This window comes from Athalia rosae, chromosome 5 (assembly GCF_917208135.1).
Source record: "Athalia rosae chromosome 5, iyAthRosa1.1, whole genome shotgun sequence".
In the NCBI taxonomy this organism is placed as follows: domain Eukaryota; kingdom Metazoa; phylum Arthropoda; class Insecta; order Hymenoptera; family Athaliidae; genus Athalia; species Athalia rosae.
This window is the reverse complement of record NC_064030.1, coordinates 8611844-8634794: the sequence shown is the minus strand read 5'-3', so window position 1 is coordinate 8634794 and position 22951 is coordinate 8611844. Positions and strand designations below refer to the sequence as shown.

General features: G+C 37.8%; 1 protein-coding gene and 1 long non-coding RNA gene across 2 annotated transcripts; one reads left to right on the top strand and one right to left on the bottom strand.

Moving 5' to 3' along the window:
- Positions 1-143: 143 nt before the first annotated feature.
- Positions 144-22883, bottom strand: LOC105690185 (ubiquitin-like protein 3). Its single transcript, XM_012407779.3, has 4 exons — positions 22413-22883; positions 6525-6633; positions 6262-6426; positions 144-5407 (listed from the first exon to the last, which is right to left on the bottom strand). The coding sequence occupies exons 1-4, from the start codon at positions 22440-22442 to the stop codon at positions 5343-5345; spliced, it is 369 nt and encodes a 122-aa protein (XP_012263202.1). The 5' UTR covers positions 22443-22883; the 3' UTR covers positions 144-5342.
- On the top strand, positions 16244-17544 carry LOC125501135. The gene is made up of 3 exons (XR_007278653.1): positions 16244-16599; positions 16666-16915; positions 17053-17544. It is a non-coding gene; the product is annotated as an uncharacterized LOC125501135 (long non-coding RNA).
- Positions 22884-22951: the final 68 nt, after the last annotated feature.

Sequence of the window (22951 nt, the reverse complement as noted above, 5' to 3'; positions counted from 1 at the left end):
TTTTGCTCCAGGTAATAATCATTTTGACCAATTTACTGCAAATGACGAATTACACTTGCATGGTTGCGTACCTTCAGAGGCAATTTAATAGTTCATGAAGTATTTTTTGAGGGGGAAGTATACATATAATAAGCATTAAGTTGTTCCCATTACGTTTTCAACTTTATTTTCTTTAGTCTAAGAGCTCCTCGTTGATTTTACATTAAAGACAAAAATATGATCTAATATTTACAAATTAGGTGTGTAACATAAGCATAATTTGTAGATCTGCTGAAATTAGTTGCTGATGTTAATTGCAAAGAGGTACAGAAAAGGTGTATAATTATGCTGACTGAACAGCTCTTGATTTCCTGTGCATTAAGTAGTATACATGTTGGTAGGTCTTGCTGACATCCACTCAAGACATGTTATGCAAACCATAATCTACTAAATCTAAAGCTTGACATATTGCCAACCATTTGGATAAACGTTATGAGCATGCCTAGAACATGGAACTTAAGAATATTATCCATCCTTATTTCAACACAACTAAGCCAACGGCAGTGAAATGCAACACCATCAATACTGCAATAAGCAAATGAAGTCATGCTTAACTTAGTAACTTTCACTCAATAATTATAAGAAAAATCATAGATTCTACATATCGGTGATCTTAGGATTAAAATGAATATTTCGACTGATTTTGGGTATTGCTAATACCGGATGGAATTACTATTTCGAATTTTTTAATTTTCGAATAAAAAGGAAAATTGTAAGTCATGTACGAATGGATGAGTATGATTGCTGTCAGTAATCTAGGGAGTAGATAAACAAATTTTTCAGCCGTCAAGAAGACACCTAACATTTCACAATGATGGTTAACCGTGCATGAAATTAGCATTAGAAGTTTCATTAATCTGCTTACCGCAACTTACTATCACCTCTTCTGTGCCTACTTGTAACCAACTTATTGAATTCCCTTGCTTACCAAATTGAAAATAATGAGAAACAAAATGGTTCATTGTTATGTTCTACTTGATGGTTCCTTTGAAAAGATTCTAAAACATTCACTATCATTGGAAATTTCAATTGTTCTATGTACAGATGAATATTATATATAATCTAGTAGCATTAAAACACAATGTATTTTAGGAATTAATGAACATATTTATTTAGAAATTATTAATGATTTCATATTATTCTAAACAAAATAATGTAATATGAAAGCAGAATAATTTTCGTATTGTATCGTATTTTATTTTATACTTTTTTTCAACGCTTTTTCAAAGAAGATAATTTGAAAAAATTAGTCATACCTATGCACAATCACCTAACAATATATATTCATATAATCTGATACAATATTCATTATTTTATAATCTCTTCATCGAATAACTATTTTCACCATGGACAATTTTTATTTCATGTATTTCAATTACGCCTCGAGTAGTTAGTATTGTATAGTTTCATGATACATTAATTATTTTGCTACACACATGCGATATAATGGTATCTAAGTATGCACTTAAAATGGCTAGAATGTAGGCCACGCTACAAATTTTCACAAAAGTAGGTAAAAATGAAATTGTTTTATTGTAATTAGGCTCTCCTAAAATCTGTATATGTTTCATCTGTGTTTGAGTACATTTTGTATCTTGTTAAATGCTCAAAATCAATGTACAAAATTTACTATTCAATAATTTGAATCAACATTCTAACTGAATTACGTTGCTTGCATTATCGTTTGCACTCAATAGATTAATGCAGTATTACTTGCAGGAAATGACTTGATTCACGAAGTCGGCGCAAGCCTAGGCATACGCTTGTTCGAAGTTCTCTGCCTCCTATCAAAATCCGGAATTATTTAAGATATCGATTCATTTTTGTACTCTTTAGCATCAAATGCTTTGAAATCCAATTGATATGTAGTTGTGTCAATTTTGTCAAAAATGTTGAGCTATTTACAAGATTCTTCAGCATGCTTGGGCACCAATAGGTCGTTCACAAAATTTTTCATCAAAAAATAAAAAACCGCATCTGAATTAAATTATTTTATGATACTACAATCAAATGAATTGGCAATAATTGAAGAAATCATAGATGACTCATTGTGTGATTAATGAGAGGGTTCAATATTTATAATACAAGAATCCTAAAGTCCGGACATCATTCTACGCAAGCACCATACTGACACAAGTTCAAATAGCGCGGAATGAATAAAGCTTACTATTATGTTAAATCGTATTCACAGTTCAGATATTGTTTCAATTCACAATTACTTATATTGCTAATAACGTATAATTGTTTGGTTTAATTTATTATTAGCATTTATTGAGTCTTCATATTTTCGCAATTTTTTTTTTCGTACAACAGTTGCTAGTCAACCCAATCACATGGCTTCCAAAATATCAAGCCCAACATTAAGCTTTAATATCGTTGTTATACGTAATTAGATTAAGAATCAAATTTTCTTGTATTCACAAAATGTATGCCTGAAAAAATGCAGTTCAAGAAATTCGTGAACGACCTTATTATAACAATATTGAACCAAATGAAAAATCCTTTACAACGAATCAACTAAAGCTATTTCATGATTATTATTTCTTTTAAATAATATTAATTTAGTGGTAAAAAAATCGAATAATCATCATCTCTGAAATTGAATGAACACATTTTACAACCAGAGTAAGTAGCAAAACTGTGCTCTCTATATGTCAAATATTGTTGCTCTCTTAAACCTTATTATGTTATACCATGTTATACCTATGAATATTTGAACCAACGAAACCAAGTCAACTGCGTCTAATATTCTAGCAGTGGGCTCAACGACCATTTACCAATAATAATTGCCAAAATATATAAACGATTGTTATTATACTTGCATCCAGAACAGACAATTATATAAGTAAATCTATCTCAATTTTTAAGCTGACGTACAATACTCAAAAGTATCCTGAAATAAGTTCAAGTGAAGGGAAATTCATATAAATTCATTTATTTAGTATCTATACACATACCATTTCAGTATTGCAATCAGAAAATCTGTTTCACCCATTACAATCCAAGGTAAAGAAACAAAGATAACAAATTGTGGGACCTTGAAATAATATCTCAAATATCAGCTTTCTTAAGAGGCCAGGTTTACATTCTCAACGAATACACAGATCGAATTATTTTTTATTCAAAAATATAATCGTTACCACCAAAGATGTCATTGAAAATGTGAATCAATCACTATTGCACCAAGTGTTATATTAAATAACGCTGTCATACTTTAATGTCGGAGATTAAATTATGTACGTATGTGGCTTAAGTAAGGTAATAAAAATTATATACATTCATAGATATCTGTTATAAGATTGGCAAAGATCACTTTGAGCAGCGATCTAGAGAATAAATAAAATAATGAGCGTCAATCCATATCATTGCTAAAGAGCTATGATTAAATTAAAATTAAAAAAAAAAAAAAAAAAAAGGAATAATCAAGCTAAATAAATATCTGATGCAAGCATAGGGTGGTGACTATGCTCACATTACCCTATCATAAGAGTTTTGTTAATCAATCAAAGTCTCACGAATTTTCCTAGGCAAGGATTGTGACCAAATCGAATACAATGATTTCAGGGGAATCTGTGTAACACGTTACCCTCTACAACAGGCACATACCCAAGCTGCAAGTTGATGATATTTCATTTAAAGGTACTCAGCTTGCACTAGCCCTCGAATCTTTATAAATTTCGGGTTGATTAATCGTTCAAAGGAATGCTTACATGTTGATATAAGAAATGTTGGAGCAGCTGTAGCTCCTATAAAGAGTATCAGAACACTTACTGGATAGTGACTAAAATTTGGTTACACACTGTATTCGAATTAAGAATTGTTTGTTCTTCAATGAATGTTGTTTAACAAATACGTAATGTACGATGCATAGGCTGCATCAGAATCCCCAGTTCTATTCTTATAATCTGCGTAGTAGTAGAATAAGGTTACTACAAAAATTTGGGCTCGATTGAATTTGACAAAAACTTGATAATTGACGATCTAATAAATCAATACACCATGGTGCAGTAGCGGTAGTTTTAGATAAATTGGGCAGGTACTAATCGGTGTCTATGCGTTTGAATAAGGGATGACATGTTGAATTGATCGTATGTATGCGAAACAAATTAAACGATGTTATAATGGTAAATTTTGATGAAGTTTACTACACAAGAAGACAATATATATACACATTGTTATGCATTGGTAAGAGTCATAATACAGTACAGTTAGTATAGTAGAGTATGTATAGAATAGGCTACAACATATTGTTACGGTATGGTTGGACCTAACTATAATAATTAATCTATTTATGGGCGTGCACCCGTAGCACTGGGTCATTGGGTCTAGGAGTAAAGCTAAAGGCCCAACGGTTTGATGTCAGGGCTGGAGCTAACAGAGAATATATTTGATTTTTTTTGTTATTTTAATCATAACTACCATTAGAGATCCAAGGTTTTCTCATAATCTTACTTCTGGATACTAAACTCTCAAAGTGGCGTCATAATATTATTTTAAATTCATGATAATAAAGTCTATTGTACGAGAGTTTAACTTCAGGTCAACTCGTCTCATACGGTATTATATATATATTTATGTATATATATTTTTCCTCATACATACATACATATATATATATAAATATATATAATATATAATTTTAATAATAGTATATATAATATATTCACTACCTGCATATCACAACATAAATTTATTCCTTTCTCAAACATTCAAACATGAACAATCACTCCTATCTTCATTTGCACACATATTCCTTCTACATAATTATAACGCTGCGGTGGTAAGGTAGTGGTTGAGCTTCTAAGCACAGTAGTGTGAGCTCGTTAAACTTAAAAACCTGGACTCTGAGTTTATAAGCAATTCAACTGCCATCATCAACTCCTGTTCTTCTTGTCACCATATTTGTTCATCCTGCTTATTCACAGTTACTTATCACCGAGAGAATTCATTGTCGAGACAACTTACAGTTCGACTTCAACTCTGGCTTAATGTTTACAAGTTACAAGATACCGGTGTGTGAAAATTTATGATCGAGTAGCCATGAAAATTATCGATCAACATTAATTACACCCAACTAAAATATATATTGATATATATTGTTCTATGTCTCTTTAGCATTAGGAAAATCAAAGTAGTTCTTTCATTGTAAACAAAAGTCGTTATGTATAACCATTCTACACTACGCTGCTTGCGAACTCAGCCACTAACAATTATACATCAGCATAAAACCTTAGAAACCATGGCCCAGCCTGGATGTACGGTGGCTCGCTTCAAGCAGCCTTCATATCCAGGGCAGCCAATATTTAAAGTATGCAACATGAGGCTGAGCAGCAACTGCTTCCTCCACCTTTACTTTTCTGTCTCTGGTCTGTAACAGAAGCATTTTATTTAGTGTTCAACTCACTAGTTGCTTTGATCGAACTCATTTTGCAATGGTTGAAATTTTCGTATCGTTAATTATAACGAGTTACAATAAATTTTGAAACTCAATACATTCATGTGATAACATAAATATTAAGCAAGATATAACGATATCCATAATTACAATTATCAAACTCAACAGAAACACGATATGATTGGAATTGGTAAATTCATATCTCTTGCAATATCTCGCCAATATGTTTCAATTCAAAATTCATTTCCAGCGAGTTGAAGCTTCTCGTTGACTTCATGTTTCTACAATGCATATTTTCACGTGTAATTCTATCACTTCTATATAGGCCATACTACTATAGCACTTTTACGAGACATTACTTAGTTTATTTACAAAAAAAAAAAACACAATGAATAAAATTCATTTCTGCAAGACAAACCGAAGAGAATATTTTTAGGTATGCGTACATGAATATTCATGAAAGAATTTGAGAAAGTACAAGATATTGCAAGTTAGAATTTGAGGCAAGGGAAAGTAGAGAAAGGAAGGCGACTTACTTTGACCTACCGCGTAAAGAACTTCGTTAGCTATCGACTTCATCGGGTTGTACGAACATGAATTCGCCGTTAGGGAGAACGCCTGTAAGGATGTAAGGGGACGGGGATGGAAGTTGATTTCGTATTTCATTAAAAGTTCATGAAGATAATGGCACCATAAAAATTACAGTAGCATGACCAACAGAAGCCATAGAATGATAACGGGTCATGTATAAACGAATTGAAAAATGCGCGATAATATCCTGCGAAAGTGTTCACATAACGACTACATTTCGTTATAATTTTTGTTACCTTGTGAATTAGGTTCGGGGAGGTTTTCGCGTGGTACCAGATGCATTACTATTGTTTTACCGAAGGGGAGGCCAAGAGCACCTAAAGTAACGTTGCTGTGTAGAAAACGGCCTTGGTAAATTAGCCGTAAAATTTCTGCCTTCGCGACTGCTTCTTCCGCCCAGTCTGAAAATAAAATTAAACATTTAATGCTATAAATGTGCGATACCGTTCTCCCTTTATTCTTTAACTTTGATTAAAACCATCCATTAAAAAAATCTTACCTTCCGGCCAGTTTTCAAAAACATGGTGAGCTATGTCTCCAGCAGAATCGCTCGGACTAAATAGGAACTCTTTAGTTTTACCGCTGACGAGAATGAGGCGTAGATTTATCTGTAACAAATAAAGAACAAAGGATTTCATGAGATAGTGGAAACTACGTAGGGCTAGAGAAGTGGAAACCAAATAAAATAATTGCCGATTACGTATTTCCTAACACAATTCGAATATCGAAGGAATCTTTAGATTCGTCGACGACGATTTAATTTCCGAACAATATCGAGCATCGTGTGTAATGGGAATATTTTGATTGTGAGTCATATACAAATATACATAGTAACGTAAGTCGCAATGAGTGATTCTTACCTTGACTTCGCTAATACGCGCTCTAAATAGCCTTGCCGTGGAAGTTAACCAGGTTAGCAGGGCACAAACCAGGGCATATCAGGGCAAAAGACAAATCTAAACTTCAGAATCGACATTACCGTCGTCATTGAATAATCATAATCGTACAAACAGCGTCATCGTCGTCTCGATATATTTGCCCCAACAGCCGCGAGTAATACTCATACATTTATACGCAGTGTAACATACTGTACATATGTACCTTAAAAATTATGATTGGAATGCTCAAAACAAACACGTAGTTTGTATAATATTAAACAAAGTGCAGACGCTAGTCGATATACAAATTGATACCGATGAAGCAATGAAGCAATAACAATTGATTACCTTGGTGTAAACGGTACCACGCGCGGTAAAAATCGTTAGATTAGCTAGGAAATTATGATTAGCATATTTTACAAACATACACAGCGTATAAGTTTACTCGGGACAATTAACCCGAAATCAAATAAATTACCGTTGGAGCGTATTACTGCCTCGTCAGCGAACTTACAGGTATATAGCGCGTTACTCGATCGAAGAATCGAAATAATTTATACGTTATACGATTTATTATACGCCTGGATATAATGCGGTGAGATGATACTACAGTAACGGCGTCGGTCTTGACGTCCGAGCGAACATTTTCTAGGGCGGTAAATCATGCGACGGCAATTTGCTATCGAGTATCAGCAGCAACGGATCTTATTGCAGTCGGGTGTGTCACACACCCACCCCTTCGTGCCTCGGTATTTCGTGCCACTAGACTGTCTGCTTATTTTCGCGACGCCACCCCCATCATCCAAAGGAAATACGTACAGAATTCAGTCTCCCTCTTCAGCTCGGGTCGCAGGAATTCGTAATATCGTCAATGCAGAAGAAACTGCCAACGATTTTTTAGCCGACGTGAAATAAAGGAAAATGAATTTAAAAAAAAAATACACACCTAACTTAAAATCCGTTTTCTGCTTTGTCTTTTTCTGTTCCTACACATGCTAAGAATCATATGATATATTAATTACGCCGGGCGTAACGATGGTAAGACGCGAGAAAAAAAAAAGAATAAACTCGATCGACTATCCATTTTATATCCGAGTTATGGTAAAAGACGAACGATATATCAGAAGGTGAAAAAGTTGGAGTGGCAACCCGTCAGTCAGTGTAATTACTATAAATTCTGAAGCAAAACTGTGACGCATACCGGACGTCCAGAACCAACGGTTGTGGTCGTATAGCGTCCGTTCGTCAGCTGTGCTATACTACAAGCATATGCTATATAATATCTTTGAAAGTTTTATGGAGCTACTAGCATATGCTCCGCATACGGTGTGGTATATATTCATTATAACTAGCACTGCACGCGCATTGCATAGTATGAGCCTTGGTTTGAGATTTTTCGTGAGACTTTCGATTTCGAGCTAAAAAAACATCATTTTCTTACTCGCAATAATCTGCTAATTTAATTGATCGGTCCGCCGATAAGATCGAGCTATCGCCACTTTGTCGCATTTCAGAGAAACTGCAGAAATCAAGAGTACGACATACACATAACGTGCTCGTTTCGATTTTGCGGTATCCTATAAAAAGAATATATAGAAAAAAATCGTGGTTTTATAGTTAATTATCGATTACAAAAATTCTCTTTTCATCTGTGTGTACACAAAGATTTCAATTCCGAGCACGTTTTAGAGAAGGTCGAATATTTCCTCAGATGGGCCTGCCGATAATATAAGCCGAAGTAATTTGAACGAAGCTATAGAGTAGAAGTCAGCGAGGAGGCGTCGCGTTTGGGTCAGGTATCAGGTAGACGGTGAACGGTGAGAGAAGAGGCAGAGAGCGAGAGAGATATTCTCGAAGAATAATGAGGTAAAAGAGAAAAGAGAAGAGAGACACGGATCCCGTATTCAAAATGGCACTTTTCTCCCCAAGTTCCCCCTCATACCCATCAGAAGGGACCCTTCCTGCCGCACTCACGCTCCTTAGACGAGAAGTCCTGGAAGTCTCCGAACTCCTGGAAGCGTTAAGAAACTGAGAACGTCTCACCGTATATAATACCAGACGTACGGTAGGTATATAGTTTTCTTTTGCAGTTTTTTTCCCCCTCCTTTCAACCTCCCAGACCGATGCACACTGCATTAGTACGTACAGCGTCTCTCATGATCTCCCGCTCTTACAATTGGCATAGCGATGCAACGCTCTTGACGAAAGAAAATAGTATGATGGAGAAAAAAAAAAAGAAGTAATAAAAATCTATACTCCGCGGTTTGATTGGTTATCGTAATTTGCTGTACAAAGCCTCATTGAAATCGCGCGTTGAAAACTTGGTGAAGAATTTCTAGCATCAGCTGTATTATTATACGTGTAGATATAATATAAAATGAATATATAAAGCAACGGGAATCCGTACGGCGCGATATCAAAAGATATATTTATACCTTCGCATCGTTATACGGCCTATGCAGGTTGTTCTATTCCTGCAACATATAGTTATTTACGGTTCTTAATTCTCGTACCGTTCTTGTTACGACGGTTGGGCAGTCATAGCATAGTCGAGGCAGCATTTCTGACGGTATACACGACGTACAAAAAGAATGAGAATATAAGAAGAAGAAGAAGAAGATTACCGGAGCATTCCATTATCTGAAGTCCTGTTAGTCACGTCGTTGTTTTTTTTTAATTCTTTTCTTCCCAACTTTTCTATTTCATTTTATTTTTCTCTTCTTTTTTTCACCTATAGCGCGCAGTCGTTTTTCCACGTATATTAGAGAGGTCCGACGCATCTATGTAGTCCAGAGTCAGGGTAAAATATAAATATATGTATAAAACCGTGAGGATGTAGACTTGGATGTACGAGGTGTATAATATCCATGTAGCACAGGGGTAGGAGGCGGCAAGAAAATCGCATATGACGTAGATGATCGATGTTGCTACCCACCGGTTTTCACCCACCGGAGTGACCGGTGACGTAATTCCGGCCTCTTGCAAACGTCAAATTATTATTGATGTATATCGCAAGAACATTATCTTCAATTCACGATATTTGTACACTATATACATATACAACGGGATATGCATATAACTAAGGTTTGCATATAGGGAAATTGATGAACTGTCCCAACGTCTGCGTGTATAGGTATAAAAAGTTCACGCAGTTATAAAAATATGCGATGAGGTGATATATCTCGCGAATAGACAGAGGAAAATATACGTATTTCTCTATTTTCATTAGATGCTTTTTATTTCGTTTTTATTTTTTTTTGTTTCTGTTTCTAAGTTTTATTTTCTACATACAATAAAGACAGCCATATACGTGACGCGTGATTCGGAATGACGTAATACAGCGTGAATGAATATTAGAGAAAAAGAAAAAGAAAAAGAATAGGAAAAAGTTGAACGATATTAATTTTCATCATCGCTGAAGACGTTGCGGTAACAATTAGCTCAATTACCAACTGACCCCAGGGGTTAAATAGTGCAGACGTTTCGTCGTCTTTGTTATACACGTCATACATGGATATGGACGTACATATTTATATCATATAAATATACATATCGTACGTGTGTTATAAACCATGTAGGATACGTGTTAAGATATAACCGTACATTATACGTACGTCCACATGAATTTTCAGTGCAAGCGCGACGCGAGGACGTGCCGCGGACGTGACTTCCGAGTATAAAAATTCGCTGGATTTATGTAGACAGGATGTTCATGTAGATACATAACTATATACGGTATATAGATATGGGAAAGCTCAATACCCGCGGTGGTGGTGCAGTCTTACGGCTTATGGCTTTTACTTTATATCCGACAGGAGCGTCGTGTGCACCACTCACTCTTTTGCAAGTATATACGTATTACGACGTATTATGCATCGGAGTGAAGGTAATTCCTAGTGTGTGTGTGCAGGATCTATGCGTACGAGTGTAGTACACATGATGTATACGTCGTCGTCGTCGTCGTCGACCAAGTCGGGCTTAATAACTACGTCGTCCGATGTAAATTAAACTTGAGAATTTCTTCCCTTTGTGCAAAACGTTCGAATAATTAAATTCTGAATTAATTAAAGTTCGTACATTAGACGCAGGCGAGCTGTGGAGACTCGATGAACGAAGAAGCGGAAGAAGCGAAGGAATATAAGGCACGCGACGTATCTCAAGTATAAGTATACGTGCACCCGATCGTTTAGAAAAATACCATTCGAACTTAAACAAGCGTCTAGATTAAACTGTGAAAATGAGTAACTGAAAAAAAAAAAATCGACCGACGCGACATTTGCGAAGATAAAATTTGTGCAGTGACGTAACGAGAGAGACTGGAGCCAAAGGATGACTGAAATAACTCAGCTTTTATACAAGCTCGCCTGCACCACCGCGACAATGTTATATAACAATGGATCGAGAGATGCTGAAGAGAACAAAAAGAGTGTAAAGAATAAAGGGTGAGCGGAATAAAAAGTAACCGAGGGGGGGGGAGAGAGGGGGAAGAAAAAAATTGTCTGCAAAGAAGATCTTCGCGATTTGTTCGGGAAAAAAAAAGGTCAACAATTTTAGCTTATCTCAAGCACCAGGTGATACAGGTATCTATCACGTACTGATACGTATCAATTTGAAACACTTTTTTCCTGCAGCACCTGCAGCATTGGTCGCCGGGTAGGTATAGTCACTCGTTAATATCGAAAGAGGTTCAGACATATACGTACGTACGTACATATACATTTTTTTTCTTTTGCAGCGGCGTGAGCGGTAGCCGTGGGAACGGTATAAATTGCGACAAAAGTTGTATACCTTCCCTCACGTGCACCCTCTTTATTACACGTACTATATATATACGGTACGTATGTAACTGGCGCAAGTAGTATATGCGGAAGCTACAAAAGTGCATCTGAACTCGTACGATATTACACAGTATATCGTGTATTTAATCGTTTAATTGAATTGGCCGATATTCATTTGCGAAGAAACTTACGCGATCGTGCGGTGAGCCAATTTCAAAGCTTACGAAGCACCCGTCCGGCAAATATATTAGTTAAGCGAAAATTCAGTTTTTTTTTTCTTTTTTTATTCCTATACGTCATGTAAAATGATTTAAACGGTGATTTAGCTAAATATAGTTGCAGCTGGAAGCGGCTGCAATCCGAATTGTGGTGAAGAATGATACATGATCGAACATCGTCGGAGAAAATTCTCTCCTAATTTTTGTACAAATTATGTATATAGTATAAGACCGATAAAATTCTTTACTCGTTAATTAATTTCTGTATGGTAACACATGAATTCCAATTAACTAGATAAGAAAACGTGCCGATGGGTTTATATCAGAATCCCTTCGTTCGTTCATTTTTTTTTCCCTTGTAATTTTTTTCGTGCCAACGTTCGGGATTTATTAAAAAAAAATTGTACTGCCCCAGTAAGAAACGCGAAATATAGTCGGCCCCCGAATGGATCCTAAGATATTCTACCAAAGGGGAATCCACGCCCTAAACCTGCGCGTATATACATATATATACGTGTAGAACGGTGTACGTGTATGTATAGATGAAATGCTGAGGTCGGGTGGCAATATTACGAGCGGAAAATGAACTAAAAAACCTTCGAGCTCTTACGTATGGAGAGTCCCTAGTGCCCGAAGAAGCGACAAAAAAAAAAGAAAAAATACTCCGAATAAAAACAAAACGGTGGAATTGAATATCTGAACGAAGTTTAATTAGACAGACGAGATGGAATTATTCGTAATTACCGAAGGTCTAGGTTTGTCCCCGAATGATCATTGCCGATTTTTTTCTATTCCATTGGCAATGAATCAATCGATATACGTATACGTACAAGTGCGCGCGGGCAAGAAGTCGGCCCAACAAGGGTCAAGGCTGAAGTGAGCAAAATTGCAAGCTGCAACTCTGCAAGCTGCAGTGGGAGCGGGTAGCACTTTGCTGACCCAGTTAAACGTGATCCCTCTAAATTCTTTATACTTTGTTCTCAATCCACGGTTATCGGTTCAGAACACGGACGGGCGAGCAATTCGCTCTGAGATTTGCGTCACAGAGAAACTGCGCGCGCGGGGGGGAAGAAAAAGACTGAAATATATTTCGACTGCAGCTGCAAGTATCGAAACGTTACGGACATGGGTATATAATAGACGTACACACATGCGGGGGTATGTGCAGCATAGAGTATGTAGGCAGGGATTAAATTTTATTGACGAGCAGGTGAAACAACGTGGATCCAGCTCCGCCATTTTCTTTGATCGCAACACTCTCCTTGGACCGGAAGGATATGAAATATGTTTGATATACAACTGTACTGTACAGTTTGATATATATATGATATCGTGGAGAAAGTTTGGAATCTCACCAAGATTAGAGATTATTACAGGTATATACCAACTTCGCGTTTCAAGGTCGTTCTCTTCTACTTCTGCTGCTGCTGCTGTTGCTACTAACGAACAAACTCATTTGGCAACTCGCATTTTTCTCGAGCCAACTTCGTTCTACGGCAGCTTCTTCTCTTTGCCTTCATTTTCGCGTTTGTCGTTCTCTCCCGTCCTGTAACAGCTCAGCAGAAACGTTTTTTTTCTGTTTTTTTTTTCTTTTCTCTCTCCTATTACTCTGCCAAACCAAATGAACCGCCTCCAAAGAATCCTGGTAAAAATATTACAGTGGTTAGGGGCACCGATGAACTTGTTTGATATTTATTACGGACCGGTGACGATGCGGTATTTTTGAAATATCAGTTTTTAAGATTTTCTAATTTTGAATTTTGCTTCATCACCTTTATACGGCGATTAATTACCATTCTCGCCATTCACCTTTGACTCGAGGTGTTATGTACCGTGAGAAAGTTCAAGTACCGTACTGTACATATATTCTGCACTTGGATATTTCAAGAGATTTTCTTTTCTCTTTATTTTTTCAAACAAGAAATCGCGAAAATTCTACTCGTCGGAATATAAGTATAGGTATATAGCTTTCAGCTATAAAGATTCGAAAGAGTTAGGAGTGGTGCTTTTTCCGAGATAAGGGTTGCCAGGATAAAATCCAGCTTGATTTTCTAAGCGTTCTCAGAACTGCAAAAGTAAAGAATAAATCTTTTCGAAAGTCACAATTCATCTCACATTATATTCTTCCAATTTGACGACGTTATGAATCACAGAGTATACGTATTATACCTACCTACCGCTTCAAAGGTGCGGTATACCTGTATAGCGAAAAGTAAAAAAATGTCAGAATGTCGGTAAGTTTTTTCATCAATTCTCGAATGATAATCATATGAAATTATAAAAACCAGTCGTGGGTAATGAACAGCCTCGAGACTAATTGTCACTTTTTGAAAATTTCCATTTCGCTGGAAGGTAATGAATTTCACACGTATTATGGTGAAATAATCATATATGTATGTATACACACATATAATACAAATTGCACGTATGAGCACAGGTTTTAAAACTTCGTGATTAATTGTAAAATTTTGGAAACTTTTACAACGTTGGTACACGCATACGATTTCTCAACGGTTTTCATTAAAATTCAGACTGCGATGTATAAAAACAACAATGCAATAATAATTGAAAGTTCTCGAAAAATTATTGCCAAACGTTATTTGCTGTAGAGATCGTTTCAAATGTACTTACAATTACACTAGGTAGGCAAATTTATGTAATAATATTTGACATAATTTTCTGAAAAATATTTTACAGCTACAATCACAGCGTATTTCGAGTTTGTAAAACCGCTCAATTATAAGTCACGAGTTAGATATTTCCTGAATAAAAAAAAAAAACGAAAAACCAATACTTATGATTATGACGACGGTGACGCATATTTCGATTCGTAACCGTCTAATTACCATATATTGAAAATAACTTCGAAATCTTTCAAGACGTGGGAATAAAAAATTCAACAGCACAAATAGTTAATAGCGCTGCAGGTAGTCGTACATTGCAGTTGACTATGGGATCCGTACGTGTACTACATGCAGGGTAAAACACAAATTTATTAGCGATTCTCAAAATAGTCGGGAGGGGATTTTAATCGGAATTAACGACGAGCTTGCGGTGGGGGGTGAATTTTCCAGCGGATTGGACGTTAGCATAAATCGAGCTTTCGTCTGATCCCAGACGCGCCTTATACCGAAACGCATAGGTTCAATTTCGACCTACGCATCTAATTCTCTCGACGTGCATAAAACCTCCATCCCTCCGACAAAATTTCTGTCCACGTACACGACACACGGTCGCAAGTACAGAGGTGTATATACCATACATACGACGTATGGCGTGTATACTAGTGCAGCCGGTGGTATAGACGCAATGTCGCGGAGGTTGTGCGTGTCGTCGTCGGCGGGTGACGTAGAAGGTAGAAACCCACACCTGCGAATATTGTACAAGGGGTGTTCATGCACAGTCGGCGAAGTAAAATCCCGATGTGGGTGCGCGCCCGCGCCCTCATCGCGAATCCATCGCGCTTCTGCGTGTTGGTTTGCATCTAGGTACCGTGCATACACACACAACACACACACACACACACACCTGTATATAATACACACGCCAAGGTTGTGCGCGGGTGCCGGGCGTCGGGACGCGTCCTACGACCAGGGATCGATCGATCGGTAGGGGAGTAACTTTCCCGCCCCCGCCCGCCTGCATGCGGCACTTCGTTCGTCTGGCCGACTGGCTCTGGCCCGATAGACCGCGGAGGCTGAGGCTGAGGCTGAGGCGAGGATAACCTTGGTCCTTGTCATTCGCCATTCGGTCTCTGACCGTCGACGAGGGAGGAGATGCCGCAGCCGCGCAGCTCGGTTTTACCGAGAATACTTAGGTTCTCGCAGGGTGTGCTCCGAAAATCCTTTGTTTCACGTACGGTAGCGCTTGTATACGTGTTGCAAGGATTGGATCGCACCCGGGTCATTAGGCGATTAAACGATATCTGATCCTGACCACTACACGCTTCACGTTTCGCGTCTGAAATATTCTCTTTATGGATTATGAGGAGATTAGAAGCGAGCTTATCCATCTCAGGAATGGGATTATGTACTTTGTACCTTTAGTTCGTTTCGAAGACTGCGACCTGCGGGTCTGTTGCCCGGTCCGAGGTTTGGAGTTAAAAAAAAATTTCTACGAAACTACGAAAAAGCTTTATTCTTTAGTCTCGAACGTCGTAAGAAGTCCAACCGCACAATTACGATCTTCGTAGTTTTGTGGAGTCGACGGTCGGCAGACATGCGGGAAAAGGGAACGGGACTTTCCGAGAATACCGTTGGATCCAGCTCAGATCTGTAACATTACTACTTGGGTAACGCTAGAAACGAGCCAGGTAGTTCGAAAAGTTGGAAATTTACTCGATCCAAGAAAGTGTAATATGAATTTCCACATGAATATAAAAACTGTGGGATATTATAATTTCGATATTCAAACCGCGACGTACCTTGTATTACGTAGCCGGTATAGATTATAAATGGGTTTACCTCGGACGATTACCGTTCGAGGTAGTTATTAGTTGATTAAAACTTGAAAACTTTCACCGAGCGTATTAAATTTTCGAATCTCATCGAAGCTTAGGTATAATACCTTTACCTTGCGTACACACGTATAGTTTATAAATAGCAATTTCGCACCTGTCCTTCGCCCGCGCGATGCGGAGAGGAGGCAAAAGTAGCAGGCAGCGGCAGCGGCAGCAGCAGCAGCAGCACAGCATCTGATAGGTGAATTATTTTAGTTCGAAGGTTCACGTGCGTCAAACTAATTAATAAGTTCTCGTCCCGTTTCAGTTTCGATGTTAACGAATCGGAATTACGCCTCGTGAACGTCGAAACCTTGGACATTGGTAAATCCTACGCGTTTTCTCCGCAACATTGGTATTACAAGAGGCGCGCTTTGATGATCGTTGAAACGAACGCCGAGCTGCTAGCGACGAGAAAACTCCGGAACGAGCGAACCGAGCATCCAACCATCATCGGCATTACGTACGTACGTACGTACAGAGAGAACGTCGGTTCCAACGTTTTCCCACATAGCTGCGTGAGTGATATTCTCAGAGCGCGGGAATTGCTTTGTATTTGCGCGTTTTCTTCGCGTATATTTCTTCTTTTTTCATTTCGATTACAATGTGAAATTTTTCTTTCCTTCAACGTTATTTCATCTATTTGATAACGCAGGTTTTTCACAAACGATTCGCAACGAGAACTCGTTCGATCGTGTACGTTAGGTGCATTGCAAACACAATGGCGAGAGTCACTCAACCACCGCAGAAGTAGTAAGAAGGGAAATTTCGTAACGATAGATTTCGAAAAGTGGGAGTAGAATAACGATTGAAATTTTCATGCTGATCACGACAGCTCAAATTATACATTTATAAAAACTCTAAAAGAAGTTCGCACAGCACAGGAACAGGTGCCGAACGAAAGTATCTCTAGAACGTTTAATTAAAGCCCGATTAATTATTAATGACCGACGATAAAAAAGAGAAAGAGTTGAAAGAAAAATATACACAAGAGCGGAATAATAACAGTGAAAAAAATTTACTCACAAAGGAAATAACAACTGGAAGAAAGGAGTGATTCATCGACGATATGATATTCATTGTTCCGCCAATTTTATATTATAATATCGATTGTGAGACTTCAAGATTTTATCTTATAATCTTTGTGAATCATTTTGCCGCCGATTAATGATTTTTCAATCCCTCTTGTTGAAACAAAAGATGCGGTTGTTTTTTTTTCTCTGGAGCGAGACCAATAACAGTTTACGCATATATTCATACACACGTAGGTACATTACATGAATTTCACACAAAGTTTATGGGGAACTTTGCAATCTAATCTAATATGCTTAACAAGTTTGTTTATGGTCGGTGGCTGCAGAAATTACGTAGCCCCGGCGCAAGCTTTTAATTGAGATGATAATTAAACGTATTAATACAAACGGGCAAGTAGCCACAAATTACATCAATGTGCAGTAACGCATTGTCTTTCGCGTACATATTCTTCGTGCAAAAATGAGCGAAGAAAAAAGAAAAAGAAACGACGTGATCGACTATACATCACTTGTCATCCCCGTAGAGAAATTTTGTCGTTTCTCTAATGGTCTTCCGTATCAATACGTTATCTGAATCGTTAAGCCAAAATCAGTGCTAAGTGCGTGCGGTGTATGTAGAGCAGTTCAGGTATATAAGAATATCGCTTCTTTGAATTTTGAAACTACTAAAAGCTTTCCGACGTTTCGTCATGGTCGTAAATTTATTCAACCGCACAATCGTGCAGCAGTACCAGTAGTGCGATAGATATAAGATAGGTAGGTATAAGTATATGCTATATATACCTATGTAATAAGTACATATGCGAACGAGATATGTATTACTTTCAGAGTTATAGATCACCGCAAGATAAGAGACAGTTATCCTTTATGGTTATGTGAAAATAAAAAGAAAAAAATACTACCACATTACAGCATTGAAACTACCTGTTGTTTGATTCTCCAGTTACTTGTACCGGTTAATGATATATACGAATATATACAAGATAATTCTCAACGCGCTATAGTTAAGAGTCAAAATGTTTAGACGTAGGCATAGCCAGACAGTCTGCAGTGCATAAAGAAAAAGATTCTGGAGTAAACGTAACAAAAAAAAAAAGAAAATTATGACAAAGCATAGAAACTGAATAATAACCGTAAAAGTAGACGAAGCTAATTGCAGACCAGCGATAAGTCAAGTGTCCCTAATTCTTTTTTGGTCTTTTTCTTTTTCTTTTTTTTTTTTTTTTTGTTATATATATTAAAACCCAACGCCGGTCGTCTCGAGTCACGCAATTAAGAAAATTAAGAGCGACCGTAGGTTTACTAGCCACGCAAAGTACTTTTTCAAATGATTTTTTGTTTCTTTGTATTCTTTATTCTTACTCCAATTCTGCGCATTATGTTATACCGACGTATACACATATCACAACATATGGAAATCTAAATTCTGCAGAAGCGCTTCGGTCACACGATTATATTCTACTTATAATTCACTAAGGTTGTTACACGACATGCAACGGTAGCGATATAACAGCAGCAGCTAAAAGTGAATTTAGATTTCACAAGAACAAGATTGAACAACAATGTAGCAGCAAGGCAACCGGTACGACGAAACCCAGAGGACTTTCTCTCACGTAAACATGTAACTAACGATGTTGCTTCAATACTCTTGGTGTACACGCTTCGGTAGATCGTTGGGTACAGGTATGGAGAAAAAAAAAAAGGTAATAAAATGAAATGATTTAAAAAAAATTGTTGTACACGACGGATGACGAGCAACCGCTCGCGATGAATCCTAGACCGTTACCGGTTGGAAATAAAATTGAAGATGGAGCGGAAAAAATGAACAGAAATAAAAAGAATCCGGAAGTAAAGTTTTATCGCCTGGCAGCTTATGGAATCTGCGGGAGCCCTTTTCAATTACCTTGATTCTCGTGGCTTCCGCACTGAGCTATACGAGTAAGATAAGTGCTAATCACGAAACCATTACTTATAAAATTAACTGCGTCAACCAAAAAGCGCATCTCGAGTCTGCGTTTTACGATCTTTAGATTCAGACCTTGCGGATTAGCGGTGGATTCCGACGACCTTTAGGAATATCTCTTTTATCATCTAGAATCTAGGTCTCTTGTAGCTGCCGAATCACCCGATAAACCGAATTTATATTGAGTAGGTACGACCGATGGTATTGCAAATTATTATCACCGTGAAAATCAATCGGGTATACGAGAATCTGTTAGGGTTATCGGTTTTTAGGCTGCGAGGAGGCCGGTCTCACCGCTAAAAGATTGACTACTCCTTTCATTTCCTTAACTTCTTCTTCTTCTTTTTTTTTTTTTTTTTGTCTTCTTCGCGATAACGTAACGCGGTGTTGAGGATAATAAAATCGTCGCTTTTATTTAAATCCCCAAGGGAAATCCGGAAGCTACCTCTGCGCGCACTTCGTCCTCGTCGTCTTTTGTCTGCAGACGTCCGACGAGGACAACGAGTATTCGTACGATGCGTATGTATAGCTGTACTTCCTGGGGGTCTGTAGGAGGTAAAAGATATTAACTTTTTTTCATTATTTTTTGTCCCCTATACCGGTTTAAAACTAAATGACGAACAACGAACTGCTTGATGTAATCGGAATAAAAAAAAAAGAACCGAGTACGCAGTAGATTAAGAGAAACATATACATATATAATGTTATCCAGCGGTGTAGTTCACCTTTGAATCACGTTGACATAATCGAACGTTTTATACGCCCTTTTACCGTTTCATAATCAAAGTTTTGTCGTTTCAACCCACAGCAGTCAGCGGCAGCAGTTGTAACAGCACCACCTCCTCTTCAGCGGTTCGAATAGTTACAGGACATACAAAAGCAGTCCCTGTGCGGCAGGGATTGCGTAATTCAGTAGAGTTGGATGAGTGCGTATGAGCCTGATTAGTAATTGTGATCGTGTTTTGAGGACAAGTAAATAAATGCGCGACGGAGTAACGGCGGTGGCAGCGGTCGATCGAAATTGCAAACGTAATTTAGCGAGAAGAAATGAAAAGAGATGAAAAGCAAAGACACGGCTTTGCCCTAAATGAGACTGAGGTACGGGGTCGCTACCGCGACTAAGAATTTGAAAAATGGCACGGTTTTAATTAAATAACAAAATTATGGCCTCCAATATCGTGGAAATAAACGGAAGCCCTTTTAGACCCGTACCATACTTATTCATATTCAACGTTAAACATTTTGCGGACTAAATGCAGCGAAGAAAAGTATTCCATGCCATTGCGCGTGCAAGGAGAAAAGAGAGCACGAAGGAGAAAAGGGCAGAGGTCGTAGGACGTAAAGTTGAAGTGTTTAAATATCAATTTAGCGATAAAAACTACGAGATATAATAGTATCTACATTTTTTTCAATCATCTACTATATTTCTTTCTGGTATATATATTCATCCGGTCAAAAACCATGGTTGTGCTCAAAGTTTTACTCTTTATTCAAGTGAGAATGTACGAATATTCTGACGCTGTTTGGATTGGAACCGCTACGTTTTATTCAACGAAATGTAATCTCGACTGAATCATTGTTGATATTGTCGACCAAATACCGTGCGATTTGTAGAATATAACTTTTATGTACACATGAGAATAAACTAGATCAAGGTTTTTCCAAAGCACATGATATCCACACACTTCACGTACCATGTTCGTTGACTAACAGTCATTGAATAATTCTGTCTGTACTCGGTAGCTGGTTTTACTTAATTTGGCGTTACACCGGACTTTAAATTATGCGTTAATTGTCCGTGAGACGCGAGCTTCTATTTTTTCACACTCATCCATTCGCTCTTCATTCCTCCAAAGTCCAGAAGGGATTTTACGAGGAGAAAGAGAAAAACCATATTGAATATCGTGGCGTGAGTAGCACACCTTTAAAATGCGTGACTACGTACACATGTATTCTGAATGTGCAAGTTAGTTACGGTATCGCAGCTTTCTATTTTATATTCGTATTACAAAAACCATGCTTGTGATTTCTCTACTATAATGCCTAGGCAAGTGTACACACGGTACGGATCTCTGTGTAATCCACACAGATTAAAATATGGATCGTTTTTTTTTTTTTTTTTGATGTTCGTATTTTCCTATTTTTATGTTAACTTTGTTCTGTGCGTGGATGCTGGTGACAGTCGGCTGGTCAACGATTAACAGTCGTCTTATATTTCAGGATAACTTTCACAAAATGAAAGAACCGCTTCACGACTACGAGAAGTGTGGCCAATTTTACTTCAGATTCGTCATGGAGTTAGGAATAATAATTGACAATTTTTATTTTATATATTTGCCAATTCTAAATCCGACGAACGTGGAAAATTACTATAACTTTAGTTGAAAAACAGGTGTTATTTTTTTCTGTTTTCTCGGGATAAGATTGTTTTAGAACGGTGAGATAGATATGATTATCTCAAAGAAACCTCTGCAGTTTGTTTGTTATTGCAGCAATAAAATAATCCTTCGATGGTTGATTCTTTGTTAGAAATTAATCGGAGAACGCGCAATTAGTTCGGTAGGTATTAGGGAACAAATTCTCTTTGATGACTTAAGTTCGTGCTATTCTGTTATAAAGTAAATACGATCGAGTGTCAGGGGCTTAGGTGGTAACAGTTCACCCTGGTGGTGTATGAGGGAATATTATGATTGCAATAAAGACGATATAAATATCTCCATAAAGTTGTACGTTCGAATTTGAGCCCTGTCAAGTACACTAGATATGTGTGAGAAGACGACGTAAAATTTTTAAGGGTAGTAACGATAGAACTAAAGAGTATTGGGGATGGGAGGTAACTAGGTCGGGAAACAAGGAGGCGAGATAGAATCGAAGAAGGGTGCGGTAGACGTATGTACTTTGGTGTTGTACGAAATGAATAGGAAAACACAAGGGGGTTGAATAGGAAAAAACGGAAAAATGAAGAAAGGTGAAAAGAAAGGAGGTAAAAATGAGAGAGGGACATTTAACGAGACTCACCTTATCGGAGGGAATATTTCTGGAACTCATCGTAACCGTCGACGAGATATCCAAAATAAAATCCGGAGGCTGCGCGTGATATGAGCCAACACCAATAACTCAATAGCACAAAATAACAGATATCGTGACAGCAGTTAAAACCAGTGTGCAACACTAGATGAAAACACACGCACGCACAAATTATTCTCCACTACACAATCATTTCGGCCCTGGCACAATCCCGTGTTACACTCCCGACACCCAACGCCCGACACCCGTGCACTACGTTATCGTTACTTGCACATGTCGGGTACAAAGTATTTTAGCAACATTTTGCAAGCGATTGTTCAGACTGCGAGATTTCCACCCCACGCACCACTCCACCAGTGTCAGAGCCAAACACATAAAATGGCGATATCAATCCCGTACTGCATTCTGGGAAACTTGATCCGTGATCTCTCTACTATTTTCGTTACACTCGCCTCCGCTGGGCACCGACACCTGACTGAGCTTCCCACCGAATTCCCCACGGAATTCCCAGATCTTCCCTTCCCCTGTTG